The 24,823-nt window shown below is 44.1% G+C and overlaps 1 protein-coding gene across 23 annotated transcripts in view; it reads right to left on the bottom strand.

Annotated features, from left to right (window-relative positions):
- Positions 1-358: 358 nt before the first annotated feature.
- LOC115129853 (poly(rC)-binding protein 3-like) overlaps positions 359-24,823 on the bottom strand; it is a 36,156-nt gene continuing 11,691 nt past the window's right edge. For 3 of the 23 annotated variants that reach the window (XM_065023925.1, XM_065023921.1, XM_065023928.1), the window contains 12 exons: positions 8,722-8,896; positions 8,450-8,473; positions 8,255-8,296; positions 8,019-8,135; positions 7,754-7,885; positions 7,412-7,540; positions 6,684-6,827; positions 5,192-5,233; positions 4,473-4,551; positions 3,910-3,965; positions 3,477-3,646; positions 359-3,307 (listed from right to left, as the gene is read on the bottom strand). In XM_065023925.1, the coding sequence (XP_064879997.1) occupies positions 3,253-3,307; positions 3,477-3,646; positions 3,910-3,965; positions 4,473-4,551; positions 5,192-5,233; positions 6,684-6,827; positions 7,412-7,540; positions 7,754-7,885; positions 8,019-8,135; positions 8,255-8,296; positions 8,450-8,473; positions 8,722-8,802 (1,071 nt within the window). In that variant the 5' untranslated portion in view covers positions 8,803-8,896 and the 3' untranslated portion in view covers positions 359-3,252. Of the gene's footprint in view, positions 3,308-3,476; positions 3,647-3,909; positions 3,966-4,472; positions 4,552-5,191; positions 5,234-6,683; positions 6,828-7,411; positions 7,541-7,753; positions 7,886-8,018; positions 8,136-8,254; positions 8,297-8,449; positions 8,474-8,721; positions 8,897-19,316; positions 19,558-21,082; positions 21,162-24,823 lie in introns of those variants that run through there. The other 20 variants (XM_029660637.2, XM_029660634.2, XM_065023938.1 and 17 more) reach the window with 20 other exon arrangements.

Genomic DNA, 24,823 nt, shown 5'->3' with positions numbered 1-24,823 from the left:
ATTCAGGATGATACCATCAAGATGATACATTCAAGATGAGACATTCAAGGTGAGACATTCAGGATGATACCATCAAGATGATACCATCAAGATGACATTCAGGATGATACCATCAAGATGAGACATTCAGGATGATACCATCAAGATGAGACATTCAAGATGATACATTCAAGATGAGACATTCCGGATGATACCATCAAGAAGTTACATTCAGGATGATACATTCAAGATGAGACATTCAAGAAGACATACAAGATGGCATGTACGCCGCTGACAGTAACATTTTAATGGGCAACACAGAAAAACCAAGCCCCTTTTGATATAATTGAAGATCAAAATGATACAAGACAAACCTAGGTTCACAAGAAGAAAAAAAACTTTATTCATTTTCTTACTTACAAACATTTTCAAAAGTAACCTAAATAATTAAATTACTTCAACCTAAAATAGATTTGCTCATTGCAAATAATCCAACTGAAAATATATACCAAGCTCCGATACATTTTCCTAAATAAGCAAAATATACTGGAGCAAAAGCTGAAAAAATATCTCATGTATTTTTTCAATTTTTGTTGCTGCCGCCGTCCAGAAAGGAAGGAGGTCAAGGAGCAACATGAGTTGTAAATACATGACAAACTTTCCTTGTATTATATGCACAAGAAAAAATACAAATAATAATTGCACATCATTCCCTTGTTATTGCATCAGTTGCATTTTAGTCTGTTTCAGTAGGTGTGTATATTCAGTCATATACGCCAGTGTAAATACAGTTTCAATACACTGTAACAACATATGGATATTGAAGTTATTGAAATCACATTGGTATCACTATTTCAACAATTCAATATTCCTTCCTAGTCTGAATGCAATCGATGATGAGAAGCTGAACAGTTCTAAAAAGCTTGCCAAAAAAAACAGACATTTTAACTTGCTTAAATGACAAACATTCCATTGAATTACAAGCTATGAATTTTTTAAAATTAAATGAATAACACAAACCCATAATGTCAAGGCTAGCACTACTACTTAAGTTTAACATCAAAATGTAAGAATTATTGCAGAATAATAATCAACTATGCATCGTTCAGTACATCAGTACAGCATTTGGTCCATTGACATATCACGTTTATATGATGAAAGCGGTTGAAATTAGACCCAAAGTCAGGCTCAGCATATTGAAACCAAAACAGGGAGTTACATGAAACAAACCAGTCTTAACAGAATGAAACTCCAGACCAGGATGGTTTTGACTGTACTTGAAACCAGTTGGACAGTGAATGAATGACCTGTGTTGAGAGGATAACATTCAACGGCTGTTCATATGCATCAGTGCTGAATATGACCTCAGCCCAGGCTTGCAAACATGACATGTCACAACAGCCTATACTTTGAATAAGCTTGAGAATTGTTATGAAGGGAATTTGCCATGTTTAATCCAAACAAATATAGCCCAAACCTCCCCTGAAATCCAATACACACAAACAAAACCTAGCTTAAATATCATGATTAACCAAAACAGTCATTATGATGCACCAAGAAACAATAAATAGAATTGCAATTTGTTTTTTTAAATCATCACTTAAAACAAGCAACATGACTTTGTCATCTAATCTGTTGACATCATCGTAAAAGCATAATGACATTCAAAACCTAAAGCATTAAATAAACAATATTATAATAAAACTAACATGATGGATGAACAATCGCGAATGTGGCGGCGTGGGGGTAAACACGTCCGCCCAGGCCCCACGGGTTCCCCCATGAACCCCGGAACATTCCATGGCCCATAAACATTTGGCTCCATCCAAACACCTATGGCCACGTCCCAATAATATCAAACAGCTTCCTCTCCTGGTCTCCTTTCCTTCAAGAGTAGTACATTGAAGCCTCTTTTATCTGTCGTGGACATGGGAGTGAAGGAGACGACGAAAGGAAGCTAACTAAGAGAATTTGGACACAGCAATAGTCTTAAGTCCAACTAATTCCTCACACACTAGAGGCAGTCCACAGTATAATGAAGAGTTGAATTGTCTATTGCATGAGCGTAGCATAGCTGACTATGTGGTCACCCACAGTAGTCTTGGTTAAGAAATCGAGTAAACAATCATTTTAGTTTTCAGTCAGTTAGGATACAGTTTTTAGCCACTGATGATTATTTTGAGTAATTTCCTTTCATGCTTCTTAAATACTATAAATAGGGTTCCTGGAGGATGTGAGGGAGAGTTATTAATTTGGGGTGGTAGTAGGACTAGACGTGAATGGCAAAAAAAACTCCTGAAAATAATTGCGGAAAAGGTTTGGAGCAGTGGAGGCTGGTGGGAGGAGTTATAGGAGGACGGGCTCATTGTAATGGCTGGAATGGAATAAATGGAACAGTATCAAACACATCAAACATATGGAAAGCACATGCTTGACTCAGTTCCATTAATTCCATTCCAGCCATTACAATGAGCCCAACCTCCAATAGCTCCTCCCACCAGCAATAACATAGCAACACCATAGGAACACTTACACCAAACTGGAATACTCAAATACATACAATACATTACTGAACACATGCAGTATAAGTCATAATGTAAAATACAAGAAATGGACATAGAAAGGAGGGCTCTAGGAGTGATACCATTGGCTCAAAGAGGTCATGTGATGCAGCAAGAAGTTATGGGTAGAGATCGGATTAGTACGCAGATCATTTTAAGGATCCGAATAGGGGTAAAAATAGAATGATTAAATGTACCTAAAAAACACCTATTTTCAAAAGAGCATCATAAAGTAATTGGGCTACATCCCACCATACTGTGCCGATAGCATCACCCAGCACCTAGAAAATGGAACAGTAGCATTTTTTTCCAATGTTTTTCCAGTTTTACATTTTTTTTTTTGTACATTTTTTTCAAACTGATATTGAAATCCTATTTTGTAACACTAGCAGAGAGAGTGATAGAGAGAGAATTCAGAATAACACAATTTGATCCTAATGAACGTTCAACATGCTTCAACACTTGTCTAAAGGTCTAAAATCAACGAAAACAAAGACATTACTTATTTTTTCAGTTTCTCTGAAAGCAACAGCTCTCTTATTAGAGAGCGATCGTGATAGTAAGCTGGAGGGTCAAGGGAGTTGTTATCAGAGCCAGATTCATTAGTCTAGAGGGCATCATCATCAGGAGTTAGGTAGGAACATCATGTCTTCAGTGGTCAGGAGATGGAGGGGGCGGAGCAGAGGGAGTGGAGGACGGCCGGGCTGGGTCCTTAGGATGTCGTCATGGAGGATGGGTCATTCCACATGGCCGCCACGTCTCTGAACCTGCCACAGGGCATGATGGGAAAGGGAGTGCATCATTGTTTCTGTCAAACACTTCACCTGAAGATAATGTAATAACAACAAACAGACAAACAGAGGATCCCTGGGACAACAGGTGAGCTATTGACCCCTTTGTCAATTGTAATGTGTGTGTGTCTGCCAGAACTCTGACCTTGCGTTGATGAGGTACTGGGCCAGGCTGATGTTGGCGGGGGTTCCTGTGATGGTGATCTGGCGCTCCGATGACCCTTCCATGGCGTTAGCAATTTTGATCTGCGCCCCAGACATCTGACGGATCTCGTTGATTTTGGTTCCCTGGCGCCCGATTATGCAGCCTATTAGCTGGGAAGAAGAGGCGGAGGGACTTAAAACAGGGGAATAGCAAAGTCTGAATGGAATGCAGACAAAGTCACATGCACCATGACACACTGACCCCTTTTTTCAATTGTTCTATTTTTACAAATATATCCATGGTGGTGCATGCAAGCATTTGAAAACTGTTTGTTAAAATATTGACTGACTATTGGTGTAATCACCTTACCCATCCCTTACATGACAATAGATGACAAATGTCAAATGAAAAGCTCCATGGTCCCCATACTCACATCATTGGGAATGGTGAGTTCATGAGTACTGGCCTGGTTACTGGCATCCAGACCTGCTATATGGGAGAGAGAGAGACCGATAGAGGGGACACGGCATAAAATAGAGTTTTGCACGGGGAGGGTGGCGTCCGCTGTGAGCGACAGTTAGCTTTGGAGACCTATAGTCGGAACCCTGATTGGAGATGCTTCTGCAGAGGTCTTGAGAGAGGAGCTTGTGGCTTCTCCTTCTCTGTTGGAAAGGGGGTTGGTTCTCAAACCAGAGGAGATTTACCCGCCGACCCAGATAAAACTAACTCGGAAGGACCAAAATCTTCAAGGCGCTACAAAAGCAGATTAAGAAAATGAACCAAATATTTGAAAACCTACAAATAAAAGGTCAACAAGAGCAACCACCAGGTGGCCATGTCACCGGAAGCGCAGCACAAAGAACGACAGGAAGAGAATGAACAGAGAAAGACAGAGGAAGAGAGAGAGAAAGAGGAGGAAGTGTGTGTGTGTCTCTACAGGTAAAAAAAGAGAAGGAGATTTGGTAGAGGGCGGTTCTCGTGTAGGTGGGTACGTACCGGGGAAGGCAGGGGTGGTCTGTCCAAGGGGGTTAAAGGGGGTTTGCTGCATAGCCAACTGGTGGAGCTTGGTCAACTGCTGAGGGGGGTAGGAGGGACAGCAGAGCTATGAGGGCATCGTTAAAACACACACACACACACAGGTCAGGTCTGTCACCAAGAAACCGTACAAGAAGAAAGACAGGATTCAGGAGAAGCAGTGACACAGATAGGAGGAGAGAGAGAGAGAAAGGAAACTCATAGAGGACTTGGCCCGAGTCGGTGAAGAAAGGATGTCTCTGTGTGTTTGGATGGTGCCATGTGAAATTTAGTTCATGGATGTCTGTGTCTGAAACACTTGGACCCAACATGGAGTCATGAAACATACCATGTCCGTTTGACTACGTTGCGGTATTCCTTGAAATTGACCTCCTCCTCTCTGAAGAAATACTGCACTTAACTTTCACATTCCTCACTTGAGCAACCGGTATCCTTATTATTCTGGGTGATAAGGAAATAATTGTTTTCTTTCTGTGTCCCTCTGCTTGTTTTCCTACAGGCCAAGCCCTATGAAGTTTGGCTCCAAACGAGGACAGAGGTTGTGAGTAATTTCAGATTTGAAAGAGACAGAAATTACTTTTCAGAATTGGTAGTATTAATATTATGGGTTAATATTAATAGGATTGGACACGAGAGAGTAGAGTGTAGAGAGAAGACTGTCTCATGGAATTAGAACTCACGTCAGGGTGAGGGATGGCGTATTGTCCCTGAATGGTGTACGCCTGGAAAGAGAGGGAGAAACATACAACGCTTTTAGAATCTGCTGATGGAAGTGGCTAAATCAGCGTTTCCCAAACTCGGTCCTCGGACCCCAAGGAATGCACATTTTGTTTTTTGCCCGAACACTACACAGCTGATTTCAAATTTCAAAGCTGGATGATTAGTTGATTATTTGAATCAGCTGTGTTCTGCTCTTGCAAAAACCAAAGTGTGCACCCCTTGGTGTCCTGGGGCCCGAGTTTGGGAAAGTCCATGTACTTCCACTATACCTCCACTAGGGGCGGTAGTGGTCTACATTCGTGACCCCACATCTATCAGAGTCATATTCACTGATTCTAGTCACTTGATAACTCTTTCAGTATTCTCTTAGCAGGGTTGGGCCAATTCCATTTCAAATCCAGTCAATGCAGAAAGTAAACCAAATTCCAATTCCACATTTCCTCATTGAAAAACATTTAAGAGAATTTGAATTAGAATTTCAGTGTACTTCCTGGATTGACAAGAATTTAAATGGAACAGACCCCAACCCTGTCTTAGTATTATCTTTTATGGAAATCAAGTTCAATTCATGTCAAAATTAAACATACAATGCTAGCAAAAAAAAAGATCTATGAGCAAACTTGAAAAACAATTCAGATATCATATCCCTTGTACTGAGGTGAATACTGAACATAACTGTCTACTTCAGTCTCTGACCACTTATGTGGCTCCATTTTTGCAAGTCACCATTTGTGAAACTTGAGATAATGTCATAATGTCATATTACAGGCAATTATTCATAAAGAAATGTGATATAATATCTGTTGGAGGGAGTTGGATAAACAATGGGAGCTTGCACACGAATACTTTGCACTAAACATGTATGTACTAAACATGTTACTGATCATTTCTTGGGTAGTAGGGCAATTTTATTTGAATTTTTTAGGAAAATAATGTGGTAGGCATAGAACTTAATTGTACTATTTTATTTACAATAATAACTGCTCTCTTTAATCATATTGCAAGCTCCTCCATTGTCCTCTAGACTCCCTCTCTAGTTCTTCACCCCTCACATCAATCAGGTTCAGGTTAACTGCACTGGCTGAGAACAGCCAGGTGGGAGTGGCTACCGTGAGGGCTGGGGAGAGATGTGATTGGAGGAAGGAGTCGAGGACCCACTGTCAGGGGAATGTGCTTGGACCTAATTGATGTGTGCTCATCGGGGTTCACAGTGTGATAATGGGGTCAGCATTGGGCTGAATTCCATTTCAACACCAGCCAGCACAGCAACTCCATCCAACATATTTTTGGATCATGTTTAGGATCAAGTCCTGAGTCAACTGGCACTGAAATGGCAGCTAGCCCAGTTCTGGTGATGATGGTGGTGATGATGAAGGTGGTGATGATATCATGCCAGCAGAGGCAGTGGCAGCGGTGAGGAGATGAGTAATAAAACCTGGAAGTGACACTAACAGGCAGTGGCTGGTGCTGCAGTAAGAGGCTGAGGTTGGCAGTGGAGGCCCCCAGCGGGTCGGCTCTTACCTGGCCACCTGAAAAAATGACGGGGGTGGAGGCAGGCTTGGGGCGGTAGGGGATAGTGGCACCTTTCGGTGGGGACTGAGGAGAGGGAGGAGAGGGGAAGAGGGGTAGAGAGAGTGTTAGAGCAGTGGGATGAGGGATAGAGGAGACAGAGAGAGAGATAGATAGATAGAGAGACAGACGGAGAGACAGAGAGAGCGAGAGTGCGGGAGAGAGACCGAGAGACAGAGAGAGAGAGAAAGAAAGAAGAGAAGACAGGAAGAGGTTTTGTAGACTGAGGGACAGTGCCTTGGGAGAAGACAGTCTGTGACACTCACTACACCACACTATTGTTCTTTACTGTGAATGCATGCAGTGACATGAAATAGGTGTTGTGTCTAAGAGCACACTGACAACTGGAATCACATGATTTTACCTCATAGGTCGGCTATATCATTGCAACCTGGGAAGCCATCATCTACAACATTGTTATAATCATTTTGTCCCATGGTCTATACTGACCAAGATCCTAATTCCTTCCTTAGATGTTTGAGACTGTAAAAAAAAATGTACATCCACGTTGTACATTTTAGCTGATTCCTAAGGTCTGTGTGAATGTATTTTCCTGTGTATTCCCGGGAGGACTGAATCAGACCCTCCTCCTTCATCCCTCCACACTCTACCTCTAGCATGACAACACAGATCTGCTTGACACACTGGATAATGGCTTCCGGGGCTCCTGAGATGGTGACTGCTCGTTCAGTGGAGTTGGGCAGCATGTCCCCTGCGACCTGTACCTGAGCACCTGTGGACTGAAGTGGGAAGACTGTTATTGAGCATGTGTACTGTGTAAGGTGCAATGAAAAATAGCTGGTCCTCAAGCCAGAAAGGAACGATTCCTAAACAAACGACTAATAAAAATGTAATGGCTACATGTGCATTTCTTTGCGAATTAATCATTAACTAACTAATAAATTGTCAAGTAAATTCAATCAATCCTTATCACTAATTATGCCCTTCTTTACCTCTCTCATTTCTTTGATTTTGGAGCCTCCTTTCCCTATGAGGGAGCCACATTGGCTGGCTGGGACAACCAGACGCAGGGTGACAGGAGGCTTGCTGGTGGCTGGACTGTTGCTCATAGAGTTGATTATATCCTGGGAAGAAACCATAAAGATCATATCAGCATAATAGTATTGTATTAAAATACCTGGTGTAGCAGCATTTTAAAACTGCCACAAAATTGTAAAACGAACCACGACCAAGAGGAGATGTATGTATGCTAGATACCTCTTCAAACTTGTATGCGATCATGGCGAAGGCCTTGAAGATGGCATCTGTGGGTCCGGTGATGGTAACTATCCGCTCTGGGCAGTTTCCCTCAGAGATGTTGATGCGTGCACCGCTCTGCGGGTCAAACAGTAGACACAGTCAGAGAAATAAAGTAGATCATGAAGTACTAAATGGAATACTATCCATTTAATATGCATTCTTAAACTGGGTAAGGTGCATTATGGGATACATACTGCACTTACCTCTTCACGCATCTTCTTCACTGTCTCTCCTTTCTGAAAAGACAGACAGCAGACAGACAAGAAACAGACAGCAGACAGACAACAGTTAAAACATCGGAGAGATGTCACATTAAAAAAATGTACTCATCTTAAAACAGTTTTGTAATATTCATACGATTGTGATGTGTTTATGAACATGATAGTTACCTTTCCAATGATGCTTCCAACCTCCTGTAAAGAAACAGAGGTTCAACAACAGTTAGCATCAACGTCCAACTCAACACATGACAGAGACTCTCCCCAAAACCTTGAAAAGCGACCTCTCCTCGTCTCCCTCACAACCACTGATCTAAAAACACTTGACTGACAGTAACCTATCCAGCGCATTCAGCCAACGGTGGTCATGAAGGAAAGGAGATAAGGAAATAAGGAAAGTAAGCCATATGAGAGTATTGGAACCCAGGCGGTGTGTACTGTACCTTGCCGTGCATCAGAAGCCTGATGGTGAGGGTGACGTTGAGGCCTCCTTCGCCTGGCTGCTGCACCTTGGGTGGTTCCATGTTGGGATTGGATGTGAAGGAAGGGGTGTGGTCACGTAGAAGAGGAGTCCCAGGGCCAATGAGAGTGTTATGGAACAGCCAGCCAACCAGTCACCTGCAAGACAAGAAGGATGAGACACGACCACTCAATATTAGGCCCACTGGAAACAGAGTTACCAAACTACCACTGGTTAACATTGATGGATATCATCTTTGAATGAACCTGCTCATGAATACCATTCGAGTTCTGTTCAGACAGGAAGAGTTTTATAGACTGTGAGTGGCAGACAGTGCTTTAACTCTGGAGGACAATCATTAACTCTGGGATCTTAATTTGACCTATATTGTCACAGCAAAAGAATCCTGCAGCAACAGGATTTGAATGTTTACTCCATAATGTTGCTTGATCAGTGGTTAGGCTATTTAGCTGTCCAAAAGTAGCCTACATGAAAAGTGCAATACTGTTAATATAACTGTGTGTTAGTGTTGGTTTTCAGTGAATTCATGTAAATGACGAAACTGAGCAACAAAAGGGTGATCAAATTAAGATCCTACACCTGTACATCATAAAAGTATAGGGACAGGGAAGGCCATAATCCCTGAACCCAGAACTAAATGAGCTAAGGCTGTCATAAGAGACTAGGAAGGCCATAACAGTGTTGTTTGGTTGGTTAGTTGTAGCTCCATTTCATGTTTTTTGGTTGGTTAGTTGTAGCTCCATTTCATGTTGTTTGGTTGGTTAGTTGTAGCTCCATTTCATGTTGTTTGGTTGGTTAGTTGTAGCTCCATTTCATGTTGTTTGGTTGGTTAGTTGTAGCTCCATTTCATGTTGTTTGGTTGGTTAGTTGTAGCTCCATTTCATGTTGTTTGGTTGGTTAGTTGTAGCTCCATTTCATGTTGTTTGGTTGGTTAGTTGTAGCTCCATTTCATGTTGTTTGGTTGGTTAGTTGTAGCTCCATTTCATGTTGTTTGGTTGGTTAGTTATAGCTCCATTTCATGTTGTTTGGTTGGTTAGTTATAGCTCCATTTCATGTTGTTTGGTTGGTTAGTTATAGCTCCATTTCATGTTGTTTGGTTGGTTAGTTGTAGCTCCATTTCATGTTGTTTGACCTTTTTTTATTTCAAAATCAAATCAAATCAAATTTATTTGTCACATACACATGGTTAGCAGATGTTAATGCGAGTGTAGCGAAATGCTTGTGCTTCTAGTTCCGACAATGCAGTGATAACCAACAAGTAATCTAACTAACAATTCTAAAACTACTGTCTTATACACAGTGTAAGGGGATAAAGAATATGTACATAAGGATATATGAATGACTGATGGTACAGAGCAGCATACAGTAGATGGTATCGAGTACAGTATATACATATGAGATGAGTATGTAGACAAAGTAAACAAAGTGGCATAGTTAAAGTGGCTAGTGATACATGTATTACATAAGGATGCAGTCGATGATGTAGAGTACAGTATATACGTATGCATATGAGATTAATAATGTAGGGTAAGTAGCATTATATAAGGTAGCATTGTTTAAAGTGGCTAGTGATATATTTACATCATTTCCCATCAATTCCCATTATTAAAGTGGCTGGAGTTGGGTCAGTGTCAATGACAGTGTGTTGGCAGCAGCCACTCAATGTTAGTGGTGGCTGTTTAACAGTCTGATGGCCTTGAGATAGAAGCTGTTTTTCAGTCTCTCGGTCCCAGCTTTGATGCACCTGTACTGACCTCGCCTTCTGGATGATAGCGGGGTGAACAGGCAGTGGTTCGGCTGGTTGATGTCCTTGATGATCTTTATGGCCTTCCTGTAACATCGGGTGGTGTAGGTGTCCTGGAGGGCAGGTAGTTTGCCCCCGGTGACGCGTTGTGCAGACCTCACTACCCTCTGGAGAGCCTTACGGTTGAGGGCGGAGCAGTTGCCGTACCAGGCGGTGATACAGCCCGCCAGGATGCTCTCGATTGTGCATCTGTAGAAGTTTGTGAGTGCTTTTGGTGACAAGCCGAATTTCTTCAGCCTCCTGAGGTTGAAGAGGCGCTGCTGCGCCTTCTTCACGACGCTGTCAGTGTGAGTGGACCAATTCAGTTTGTCTGTGATGTGTATGCCGAGGAACTTAAAACTTGCTACCCTCTCCACTACTGTTCCATCGATGTGGATAGGGGGGTGTTCCCTCTGCTGTTTCCTGAAGTCCACAATCATCTCCTTAGTTTTGTTGACGTTGAGTGTGAGGTTATTTTCCTGACACCACACTCCGAGGGCCCTCACCTCCTCCCTGTAGGCCGTCTCGTCGTTGTTGGTAATCAAGCCTACCACTGTTGTGTCGTCCGCAAACTTGATGATTGAGTTGGAGGCGTGCGTGGACACGCAGTCGTGGGTGAACAGGGAGTACAGGAGAGGGCTCAGGACGCACCCTTGTGGGGCCCCCGTGTTGAGGATCAGCGGGGAGGAGATGTTGTTGCCTACCCTCACCACCTGGGGGCGGCCCGTCAGGAAGTCCAGTACCCAGTTGCACAGGGCTGGGTCGAGACCCAGGGTCTCGAGCTTGATGACGAGCTTGGAGGGTACTATGGTGTTGAATGCCGAGCTGTAGTCGATGAACAGCATTCTCACATAGGTATTCCTCTTGTCCAGGTGGGTTAGGGCAGTGTGCAGTGTGGTTGAGATTGCATCGTCTGTGGACCTATTTGGGCGGTAAGCAAATTGGAGTGGGTCTAGGGTGTCAGGTAGGGTGGAGGTGATATGGTCCTTGACTAGTCTCTCAAAGCACTTCATGATGACGGAAGTGAGTGCTACGTGGCGGTAGTCGTTTAGCTCAGTTACCTTAGCTTTCTTGGGAACAGGAACAATGGTGGCCCTCTTGAAGCATGTGGGAACAGCAGACTGGTATAGGGATTGATTGAATATGTCCGTAAACACACCAGCCAGCTGGTCTGCGTATGCTCTGAGGGCGCGGCTAGGGGATGCCGTCTGGGCCTGCAGCCTTGCGAGGGTTAACACGTTTAAATGTCTTACTCACCTCGGCTGCAGTGAAGGAGAGACCGCATGTTTTCGTTGCAGGCCGTGTCAGTGGCACTGTATTGTCCTCAAAGCGGGCAAAAAAGTTATTTAGTCTGCCTGGGAGCAAGACATCCTGGTCCGTGACTGGGCTGGGTTTCTTCTTGTAGTCCGTGATTGACTGTAGACCCTGCCACATGCCTCTTGTGTCTGAGCCGTTGAATTGAGATTCTACTTTGTCTCTGTACTGACGCTTAGCTTGTTTAATAGCCTTGCGGAGGGAATAGCTGCACTGTTTGTATTCGGTCATGTTGCCAGACACCTTGCCCTGATTAAAAGCAGTGGTTCGCGCTTTCAGTTTCACGCGAATGCTGCCATCAATCCACGGTTTCTGGTTAGGGAATGTTTTTATCGTTGCTATGGGAACGACATCTTCAACGCACGTTCTAATGAACTCGCACACCGAATCAGCGTATTCGTCAATATTTTTATCTGACGCAATACGAAACATGTCCCAGTCCACGTGATGGAAGCAGTCTTGGAGTGTGGAGTCAGCTTGGTCTGACCAGCGTTGGACAGACCTCAGTGTGGGAGCCTCTTGTTTAAGTTTCTGCCTGTAGGCAGGGATCAACAAAATGGAGTCGTGGTCAGCTTTTCCGAAAGGGGCGGGGCAGGGCCTTATATGCGTCGCGAAGTTAGAGTAACAATGATCCAAGGTTTTACCACCCCTGGTTGCGCAATCGATATGCTGATAAAATTTAGGGAGTCTTGTTTTCAGATTAGCTTTGTTAAAATCCACAGCTACAATGAATGCAGCCTCCGGATAAATGGTTTCCAGTTTGCAAAGAGTTAAATAAAGTTCGTTCAGAGCCATCGATGTGTCTGCTTGGGGGGATATATACGGCTGTGATTATAATCGAAGAGAATTCTCTTGGAAGATAATGCGGTCTACATTTGATTGTGAGGAATTCTAAATCAGGTGAACAGAAGGATTTGAGTTCCTGTATGTTTCCTTCATCACACCATGTCTCGTTAGTCATGAGGCATACGCCCCGCCGCTCTTCTTACCAGAAAGATGTTTGTTTCTGTCGGCGCGATGCGTGGAGAAACCCGTTGGCTGCACCGCATCGGATAGCGTCTTCCCAGTAAGCCATGTTTCCGTGAAGCAGAGAACGTTGCAGTCTCTGATGTCCCTCTGGAATGCTACCCTTGCTCGGATTTCATCAACCTTGTTGTCAAGAGACTGGACATTGGCAAGAAGTATGCTGGGGAGTGGTGCGCGATGTGCCCTTGTCCGAAGTCTGACCAGAAGACCGCTACGTTTCCCTCTTTTTCGGAGTCGTTTCCTTGGGTCGCTGCATGCGATCCATTCCGTTGTCCTGTTTGTAAGGCAGAACACAGGATCCGTGTTGCGGAAAACATATTCTTGGTCGTACTGATGGTGAGTTGACGCTGATCTTATATTCAGTAGTTCTTCTCGACTGTATGTAATGAAACCTAAGATGACCTGGGGTACTAATGTAAGAAATAACGCGTAAAAAAACAAAAAACTGCATAGTTTCCTAGGAACGCGAAGCGAGGCGGCCATCTCTGTATCCATACAAAGGATACTGATTCATGATTTCGACTAGTTGAGAAAAGATTTCCCGTTCTAGATCTATGGATATCATTCTAAATGTTCCGTTGCCATGATGGCTGGCAACATTCTTATCCATTGCTTGCTAGCCAACTACGGCTAACACAGTCACGTCAAACCGTGCAGCTAGAATAACAGCAATGTTTCTGCATTCAATTTCTTTGTATGTATCCATAAAAACGATGTTGATTTCGACTGGCTGAGAAAAGATGTCCATCTCGTCCTGACACGTTAATTCTTAATAGGACAGTGGAGATCGAATTTCAATATTGAAACAATGTTGCAAATGTCAAGAGACAGACAGCGATGTTTGGACAAACCCCTGTTGTTATAAAACCCAAATATTAAGCTAGAAACATGGGGGAAAAAATGTCAAGATGCTTTTTGCAGTGGAAACCAAGTTAATGAATTGGCTGGCTGGGCTGATGAGACACTAGATGCGTAGAGATTTCTCAGATGGAACAGAAAACAAGATGTCCATGTTTATGTCATAGGCTTACCCCTGCTAAACTGTTTGTTTGTGTATGGCCTAGAACACATCTCAACCAATCACAATGCTTGCTTTGACCAACCCGTTGTAGAAAGAAAGAAGGAAAGAGCGAGTAGGCCAAATGATAGGCCAAACGGAGAGAGTGGGAGGCCACCGGAGTTCTCTGAGATAAGGGAGGAAAGGGTTCTGCAACCAGCTGTCTCTCTCCAATCTCCTAGAGGTCAGATTACATAAAAAGCCTTAATCCGGGTTTAAGAGCCAGGCCAGTGGTGCAGGTCTGCCACAGGGCCTGGGCAGGGACAGAAATAAACCCACTAAAACCAAGTGTGTGTGTGTGGGGTGGGGGGGTGCACGTGGGGAGTGGTAGGCTGGCTGGGACCGTGGCACAATGGACTGCTGGAGCCAGGGGTTACTGGGGTTATTTGTGGTATTTTGGTGATAGAACTAGATGAGAGGATGTAACCACTCTCTGTGGTATTGTAATAAAATTACTGGTTTATATGTAGCTACCACTTCTGGTCTTCGTGAAGGCAGACATGGTGATGGAAATGCCTTGGAATTGGGTTGAGTATTTGAAGCATTCTTCAAAAGACGGCATGCAGAAAACAAATCATATAGACTCCAATCGGGTCCACACCTCCTGAGAGTCGTCATGTGTGGCTGAAATGAGAATGTATTTTCTCTCGTGGTGCCTGGTGGTGTGTTTGAATAGCTCTCCTACCATCCACTACCTTCTCCCTCATCCACTGCAGCACAATAGAATTAGGTCACAGACTCATGATTCATCCATGCCCCATCCATGCCTTCCAGTCAACTTGCTTTTTATTTCAACAGCTAGGCACCATTCTCAGACGGAACTATATTTGAGACAGCGGCAGCATAAAAAAGACATTTAAAATCCCAAATCCTGTTTTATCTTCAAATGTGCCTATTGTGTCCCTTGGTTGAATGATATTTAATTTAATCCCAAACCGTTCACATTTGAATCTGAGCGCAATCAGTTATGTATTAGAATCTATTAGTAGGGGATGCAATTCAGGACACAATACCACTGTACTCAAGAGTGAGGCAACAGAGTGAAGGTTAATAAATGCGTCCGACCGAACACTACATTATCAAAACCAATTGTCTGCATTTGACCAATAGTGTTTTCAAGTATATTTTCTATGCTCTGCACAATGTATGTGTTGACCATTCTCAATCCTCTCTGTTAACAGAGTTATTACATCAACAAGTTGGAAATAAAGAAAAAGGGAGATAGAGAGAGAAAGAGGTAGAGGGAGAGCGATAGAGAGAGAGAGAGAGGTAGAGAGAGTGATAGAGAAAGAGAGAGAAAGAGGTAGAGAGAGAGAGAGAGAGAGATGGAGAGAGAAAGTGGTAGAGAGAGACAGAGGGGGAGAGCGATAGAGATAGAAAGAGGTATAGAGAGAAAGAGAGATGGAGATAGAGATAGAAAGAGGTGGAGAGAGTGGTAGAGAGAGAAAGAGGTAGAGAGAGAGAGAGGTAGAGAGAGAGAGAGAGAGAGAGAGCAATAGAGATAGAAAGAGGTATATAGAGAGAGTAAGAGGTAGAGAGATGGAGATAGAGATAGAAAGAGGTAGAGATAGAAAGAGGTAGAGAGAGAGAAAGTGGTAGAGAGAGAGAGCAGTATTTCTCGTGACATCTGATGTAGTTAGTAAGTGGGTCAGAGAGAGCTATGTTGAGCTGCAGAGCTGCTGGCCTCCTCCTCTATGGTGCTCTGCTATTGAATTAATCACGCTTTACGCTCGGGTGGACAACACCGTGCACAAAATGGCTCTTCCTTTTCTTTCATCTCTCCCTTCGTCTGCTGCCCTGCCTGCCCTCAGCCCAGTGCAGCATCACTCCTGGAGAAGAAGCTTTACATCTGCCTGTCTTTCTTTTCATTCCTTGGCTCTTTAATGTAGAGCTAACAATGGAGGATGCCTCCTCTTATGTAGAACCACTGGACTGTGAGTGACCGAGAACACTTGACTAAATATGAAAAGATAGCTGCCTTCAGTATCTGAAGGGGTTGGGCAGGAGAGAGCTCTGAGTGACTACAGTCACGGCCCCCTCCACTGAGACAGGTGAGACTTAAATAGAAGTGACGCCATCACTGATCACCTGAAATGATTCTGTCAGCAGTCAGGAAGGAAAGAAGAAATGGAGAGAAAGGTATTTGGGAGAATTGGGTGACTGACAGACAGAGGCCGTCCAGATGCCTTGATTAGTGCTGGGCAAAAGAAAGGAATGCACTGACTGGAAGTGGATCAGCACTGCAGTCTTATCATGCACTGTAGAAATGAGCCAGCAATTTTCTCTGCAGTGTTGCCTCACCTTATCCGGCCTCACCGCTGCCCTTCCCTGCTTCCGGTCAGCTGTGTGTGAGTTGGTGCATGTGCATGTGTGTGAGTTGGTGCATGTGCATGTGTGTGAGTTGGTGCATGTGCATGTGTGTGAGTTGGTGCATGTGCATGTGTGTGAGTTGGTGTATGTGCATGTGTGTGAGTTGGTGCATGTGCATACTGTATGCTTGCTCAAGCTTAGACCAAAGAGAACATGCAATCAGCATCTTTAAGATTTCCTTATTAGAGATTGGAGATTGTGTTGGAAAATGTGTTTTGTTTGAAAATCTCCACAAAGTCAGAGACTGATTATATGAAACATCAACCCAAAGGCTCTTACAGGGCACGTGAGAAAAAGACTGAGATCTGGAGGAATGGGAAAATGGAGGACAGAACTTGCAGTATAATCTAGGCCAAAGCCCCGTCATCTGTTCCATTTTAATCCACCGAACTAGAGATATGCTGTTATGATTTTGATATAAACCCTCCGTAAGCATACACTTGTAAGCCAAAGCAGTAGAGAGAGGGAGACCACTAAACTGAGGGTGACTCAAGACATTGGCTCCTCACAAGCAGTGCACCCTACATTCATGTACTCTGTATGTTTGCCTGCTCCGACTCTAATTGACCCCGATTCTACAAATGACCTTTGAGCTCAATCATAGTGTAATTAATAGAGCATGCGTTAACACACAAGAAAACTAGAAAAGGGAATACACGTCTGCTGGCAAAGATAAGAGATGAGTGACGCAGCATTGTAATCTGTTATGAGGAGCCAAGAGAAACGTCAGCCAGGGGATCCAGTCCATTCTACATTCTGAACGCACTAAACAGACTTTTCATTAGGAAAATGGCTGCAGTGAACTACTCACTAAAAGCAAGTCAGCACCCTCAAATAGCACCGATATGCCGATTCAATCACCTCTCACCTCTAACCTTTTAGACGGCCTATGTTGTGCCTTAAGGATGTCCTATGTATCCTCAATACCATGAGGATGTCACAGAAGGAAACCCCATATGAAGAACTCCATCTACTTTCATGACTCAGGCAGAACCGTCTCCTGCATGACTGAGCCTGTCACTGGCTTTTACTGAGCCTGTAAAATCATCATTCTACTGCTGTCAGTAGGTAAGGGCCACAGTGGACAGCAGAGAAGTACATGTTGATATTAGATATTCAAGTTGAACTTGTGTTGCTGTTGGAAAATAAAATAACCAAATATACTTGTTGTTGTACCGAAGTGGTCAGAGACAGAATTGCACCCACCCAAGTTGTCAGATCTTCCTTTGAAAAAGAAACTCTTACATGGGGGACAATGAATAAAGAATAGAATAGAATAGAATGTGTTGTAGATGCAGGACACTGAGATGTGAGCAGCAGCTCTGGTCTCATCTGACGCTAACTAGGCTTTTGTTGCCGTGTGATGGGGGGGAGAAGGGGGGAGGTGGGGAGTGGGCGTCCTCTCCTCTACCCGGCTGTGACAGTACACTCTAGAGCTGTCACTCTAGATCAGCCACCCCCTCGCTGAGACCTCAGCCTACATCACAGTCAAAACGGGGGCGACCACTCACTCCCTTTCACTGTGTAGTGCCCTCACCAGGCCAGGCGACACTGGAGAGAGGGTTGGGGCATGGGTGGCCCCAAAACACTTGTCACTGTCCCCTAATTAGAATCCAATCACAAAATGGGGTTGTAAAATGTGCCATTGCCTACGACGGGATAGAGAATGTAGACCCCGTTTTGCGTTGTAGCATTACCATGTTGTACTGTGGCTGTGGTGGTAAAAGAAGAGCATGCGGTCGGCCATCTTAGATTTCCCACAAATGTACATGAGATCACAGCTTGTCCCTAAGTCAAGGCTCCGCTGAATGAGCATGCATGGATTTACAGATCACAGTCATGTTAAATGGGTCGAGTGTAAACACATATCTTTTTAAAATAATTTTTAAATTCTATAATATAATTTTTGATCTTAGTATTTTTACATCCTTGATAGATTACAATGATATTTTGTTTTCTAAATTCCAATACAAATATCAATTTGATCATTTCAACAACAAAAAAATAGTGCCAGCCTTCGGTATTGTTATTTGAGATGTCGATTCTGCAATATTTTAACAATTATGTGATCTTTTAAAACCTGTCCTAACCATTACAGAGGAAACGTACGTTCAATCCCACGGTTCACATGAATTAGTGATAATGCCAAATGACACGTTGACTGTTCCTCCAGATCAAGAACACCATCAAGAGAGCTAATTTGATAGTGAGGATGATTGGGATAATGGTCGTGAGGACTAGATACATCCATCTCATGGGCTATCAGGTTCTGTTACCATTCCGTGTGGACAAGGTCAGCGGAACCTATCGCAATAGAACGACGCCACTTCTGATCTGCAAAACATCACAATGTCATTAGAACCCACCTTAAAGGAACAATTAACCGATAATTCCATTAAACAATTAGCCCCAATTTATATGATCGCAAGGGTGAGTCAATAGCAGGGAACATGGAGGGACCACAAAGAAAGGGGTCCAACCAACCAACAAGCTAACCGGCGATTCTCAAGGGAATACAGAAATACTTTCACAGCACACACATGGGGTCGCAACACCCTTTGTATTTGCCTAATGAAGGACACACTAAGAGCAACGGCTAAAACAATGGAGTCAGATCGATGTCCACTGTATTACAAAACAAAGGGGTTTCAAATAACGATGGGATTGAGATAATAAACTCGCAACATGTCAACGGCTGCTGTTCCCGCGCCACTTAACGATAACTCTACAGACATTCATTAATTATTGAAGACATTTCCCAACTCAACATTGGCCAATATCTCCTGCTGCCAGTTTAAAGCCAGGAGACTACCCATGAAGCCTTTTTTACATATGGTTTAACACTAGCCTACTGTACGTACATATGATACAGTCAATTGCACTATTTTACATTTCCACCATATGTGTTTATAAAAATAAATACATATTTGAATAGTAACAATATGACCATTGGACTCATCAGAGGCCTTCCTCAAACCTGATCTAGAAGCTGAAAAATAGGCATTACCTTCGTGCAGCGTAAAACAGATGGCGACCACTTTCGACGTTTCGCAAAAGATTAAAAAAACACAGAATGAAAAGGATTTTTTCCCTCTCTCCTTTGCTATGCCCAGTCTGAATCGGGATATCTGATTGGTTGGAAAGGCCAAATCACATGGGCGAGACAGAGAACCCGTGACCCCTCTGTAAATAAAATGACGAAATGAAACAGCCTTGCATCCTAGCCGAACAATTTGTGGCAGTGTGATACCCTGACTACACTTACGATGTTGTGGTCTACTGTAAATAGGCTGTATGATGAGGCGGGATGGGGTCACCGTCCCCCCTCCCCGACCCCCAAACGGAACAAAGGGGGTGCCTAGTGAGGCACACTGGCATTGGGGCATGTCTACGGAGGCGGGGTGTCAAAGTCTGCATAGCCACCCCCAGGCACTCGCCTGTCCTGTAGGTCAATTGTTCACCCACCAACCCACCAACTCACAAACCCACCAACCCACCAATCCACCAACTCACCAACCCACCAACACACCAACCCACCGCCTTCTTCTCTTGCTGATCATGAACACAACACTCAAAGTATTTTCAGATACAACAACCGCCAAGGAACACCAGCACAAACCCACAGACCCCCAACGTCTGTGACAAGGGACTACCAGGGTGGTTGGTTTGTGGGTTGGCGTGGTGGTCTGTGTGCCCTGGAGGATGAGGCTGGTAGAGAGATGGCGATACAGAGGTCAAAGCCCAAACCCCACATCACATGTCTGTCGTAACATCCAGCCGCCCTCGAACCAACCTGGCTCCTCCCGGCTGGCTTTTAATCTGCGTGTGTGTGTGAGTGTTTGTGGAATTACAGGGAGCTTTAGAGGCATCCCGTCCAGATTATCCAATCCAGCTAAAATCCAACCCGGTGTCAGATGGACAGTTGTGCAGGGACCCCAGCAGCACAGACAGAATGTAGGGTTTAGGGGGTGGGGGGGTTGAGGGGGGCGATGTGGGCGACGGGGCATTGGATTAGGGGCAACACAAACAATGAGGAGCGTGTCCCACCTAAATTTAAATTGTTCAGAGGGAAGCAAGAAGCATATCTCGGTTTAAATATGTCCTCTTAAACACTCAACATCTATCTATCTATCCCCCAAAAAAACACCCGCCCTACCGCCCCGCCTGTCGATTGGCCCATGGGAGAATACCACAAATAGAGCATTAAATTTGCTCCACATTGAATCACAAGAAGCTGAGAGAAGCACAGTGTCACAGGGAATCTGCTTTATATTCAAATAACGCTGTTGGCTCTCCTTCAAAACCAAGAGTACATGGTGGAAGCCCCACAGACACAGACTTGAACTTTACCATTTTTTCTCAAGTTATTAAGGCCTTGTCCCCATAGTTTAGACAGCGTCCTCTCCTTGTCTCCTTCCCTTAGGGCCCACTGGTCTGAAAGGACTTGATAGGTGAAAGTGATATTGTGGAACTGGGAAACATGTCCCAGTCGTTGCACCTATCAGTGCTCATGAAGGAAAGGAAATAAAGAAGGAAATACATTTGAGAGTATTGGGACATGACCAATGTATTCCTCCATATCCCAAGGCAGTCACAGTGCATGTTTTACTATAAACATATACAAACCCTATAGCAACCACACATACTAATTATGCGCTTGAGATGGCAAGGATATTTACATCTCAAGTCCATGCAAAAGGTCCAGAGTGAGTCTTATAGAAGGCCTCTTTACCTAGTAGTATTCATATGGTCAGGCAGTATACAGTATCTTACCGGTTCAGATGAAGGGAAAGTTCCAGAGGAGGAGATGGAGGTTCAATTTGGGATCAGACAAACATGGAGGACAACGGACACTCTGAGGTATGGGCTGGCTGGCCTGCTTCTATATGTAAACTTTCCCTCATAGCCTCCAGCAAGGTGACCAGCCCAGCTCAGCCCAACCCAGACTAGCCCTCGGTGGGAGAAGCACCCTCCCCATAGCCACCCCAGTCCCCTGTCAGGAACAGGCAGGCCTGATGGAGGCAGAAGGGCGTGAAGGAGAGAGGGAGCGAGGGAGAGAGGGATCAGGAGGAACAGTCGATCCCGCCAGTGATTGTTGACGTGGTGACTGAAGGAGGCGGGGCTGAGGTACCAAATAATGAGTGTTGTGTGAGTGTGTCTATGTGTGTGTGTGTGTGTGTGTGTGAATGTGTGTGTGTGTGTGTGGGGGGGGACTTTTTGAAGGGACTTTTTGGGGAGGTGATTATCTAAGCACTTCCCCTGACCCAATGAACATTTTATATCAATACTCAATACTTTTTATACAACCAACTGATGTATCCTGGGCTGCAGGATCATTAAAAACGTCATTATTGATTTGTCTTACAACATACTTTACACCATGCAGAATGGTGCTTTAACAAGTTTAACAAGGGCCCAGTATTTCTAAAGTTATCTATATGGATTTCGCCTATTGGATAGGATTAAATGCATAGAAATAGAATGAATAGGACAGACGTATCACTGACTTGAATGGGGACTCCCGCTCTATTCATTCTATTTCTAGGCATTTTATATTTCTGGGCATCGCTTTTGAAAAACTGGGCCCTGATGTCCGGTGTTGATCATAGAATAGAGTCGTGTAATCTTTGACCATCTTTTCATCCCAATGATCAGCATTACACACCCGTGGGGATAAGAGTGCACGGCACTTCTTTCTGTCTCAGTCAAAACAACAGACCTCCTCTGCCGGGCAGCTTCCTCTCCCCTCCCTTTCTAAAAACCTCCCCTTCCCCTCTGTGCCCCCACAGCCCCATAATCCACACAAACAATCCCAGCCCCTAATGGAAAATATGGCCTGACCCTCTCCACTGATGTGGTCAATGCAGCCAGTAATGGGTCCACATTGCCTTGCAGCTAAAACCAATAATGAATGGGGTGAAATGGAACTTTAACCGTGTTGGTCTGTCTCTTGTGTCACGTGTCGTATGTGGTCTTCCTTTAGTAATGCCAGTGTCCGTATATACAGAGGAATAGTCCTTTCAACTTCTAATCAAATGCAACATTCACTGACGCTATTCACCTCCTCAACAGATTGGTGTTTTTGAGACATAATTTCTCAATGCGCGATTTGTAGATTTGTCAGTGTTCTATAAGACATTATAAACTGGGTGGTTCAAGCCCTGAATGCTGATTGGCTGACAGCCGTGGTATATCAGACCGTATACCACTGGTATGATAAAACATTTATTTTTAATGCTCTAATTACGTTGGTAACCAGTTTATAATAGCAATAAGGCACCTCAGGGGTTTGTGGTAAATGGCCAATATACCACGGCTAAGGGCTGTGTCCAGGCACTCCGCACTGCGTTGTGCATAAGACCAACCCTTAGACGTGATATATTGACTATATACCACACACCCCTTGGGCGTTATTGCTTAAATAACATATCCTATGCAGTACAAGTTACACTAATCCAATCAAATGACCACAATAATGGAAAATCCATCCATGGTTAGAATTAGTGATGATATCAGACATCTGGGTTAAACGGTTTAGTGCTATGTGATGACATCAGACATGTAGGTCAGGACAGAGACTATAACCAGCCAAAGTACAGCACCACCATGAAAACAGGACAACATGACAGAGATTATAACCAGCCAATTTACTGCAGCACCATGAATACAGGACAACAGGACAGAGAATATAACCAGCCAGAGTACTGCATCACCATGGATATAGGACAGAGACTATAACCAGCCAGAGTACTGCATCACCATGGATATAGAACAGAGATTACAACCAGCCAGAGTACTGCACCACCATGGATACAGGACAGAGATTATAACCAGCCAGAGTACTGCACCACCATGGATATAGGACAGAGATTATAACCAGCCAGAGTACTGCATCACCATGGATATAGGACAGAGATTATAACCAGCCAGAGTACTGCACCACCATGGATACAGGACAGAGATTATGACCAGCCAGAGTACTGCACCACCATGGATACAGGACAGAGATTATAACCAGCCACAGTACTGCACCACCATGGATATAGGACAGAGACTATAACCAGACAGAGTACTGCATCACCATGGATAAAGGACAGAGACTAGGACAGAGACTATAACCAGCAACCAGCCAGAGTACTGCACCACCATGGATAAAGGACAGAGACTATAACCAGCCAGAGTACTGCATCACCATGGATAAAGGACAGAGATTATAACCAGCCAGAGTACTGCACCACCATGGATATAGGACAGAGATTATAACCAGCCACAGTACTGCACCACCATGGATATAGGACAGAGACTATAACCAGCCAGAGTACTGCATCACCATGGATAAAGGACAGAGATTATAACCAGCCAGAGTACTGCACCACCATGGATAAAGGACAGAGACTATAACCAGCCAGAGTACTGCATCACCATGGATAAAGGACAGAGATTATAACCAGCCAGAGTACTGCACCACCATGGATATAGGACAGAGATTATAACCAGCCAGAGTACTGCACCACCATGGATACAGAACAGAGATTATAACCAGCCACAGTACTGCACCACCATGGATATAGGACAGAGACTATAACCAGACAGAGTACTGCATCACCATGGATATAGGACAGAGATTATAACCAGACAGAGTACTGCACCACCATGGATAAAGGACAGAGACTATAACCAGCCACAGTACTGCACCACCATGGATATAGGACAGAGACTATAACCAGACAGAGTACTGCATCACCATGGATATAGGACAGAGACTATAACCAGACAGAGTACTGCACCACCATGGATAAAGGACAGAGACTATAACCAGCCAGAGTACTGCATCACCATGGATAAAGGACAGAGATTATAACCAGCCAGAGTACTGCACCACCATGGATATAGGACAGAGATTATAACCAGCCAGAGTACTGCACCACCATGGATACAGAACAGAGATTATAACCAGCCACAGTACTGCACCACCATGGATATAGGACAGAGACTATAACCAGACAGAGTACTGCATCACCATGGATATAGGACAGAGATTATAACCAGCCAGAGTACTGCGCCACCATGGATATAGGACAGAGATTATAACCAGCCAGAGTACTGCACCACCAGGGATACAGGACAGAGATTATAACCAGCCAGAGTACTGCATCACCATGGATATAGGAGAGATTATAACCAGCCAGAGTACTGCACCACCATGGATATAGGACAGAGATTATAACCAGCCAGAGTACTGCATCACCATGGATACAGGACAGAGACTATAACCAGCCAGAGTACTGCATCACCATGGATATAGGACAGAGATTATAACCGGGACTATAACCAGCCAGAGTACTGCACCACCATGGATACAGGACAGAGATTATAAACAGCCAGAGTACTGCACCACCATGGATATAGGACAGAGATTATAACCAGCCAGAGTACTGCATCACCATGGATATAGGACAGAGATTATAACCAGCCAGAGTACTGCACCACCATGGATACAGGACATAGACTATA

Source organism: Oncorhynchus nerka, linkage group LG2 (genome assembly GCF_034236695.1).
Source record: "Oncorhynchus nerka isolate Pitt River linkage group LG2, Oner_Uvic_2.0, whole genome shotgun sequence".
NCBI lineage: Eukaryota > Metazoa > Chordata > Actinopteri > Salmoniformes > Salmonidae > Oncorhynchus > Oncorhynchus nerka.
This window is presented reverse-complemented; position numbering and strand designations above follow the sequence as displayed.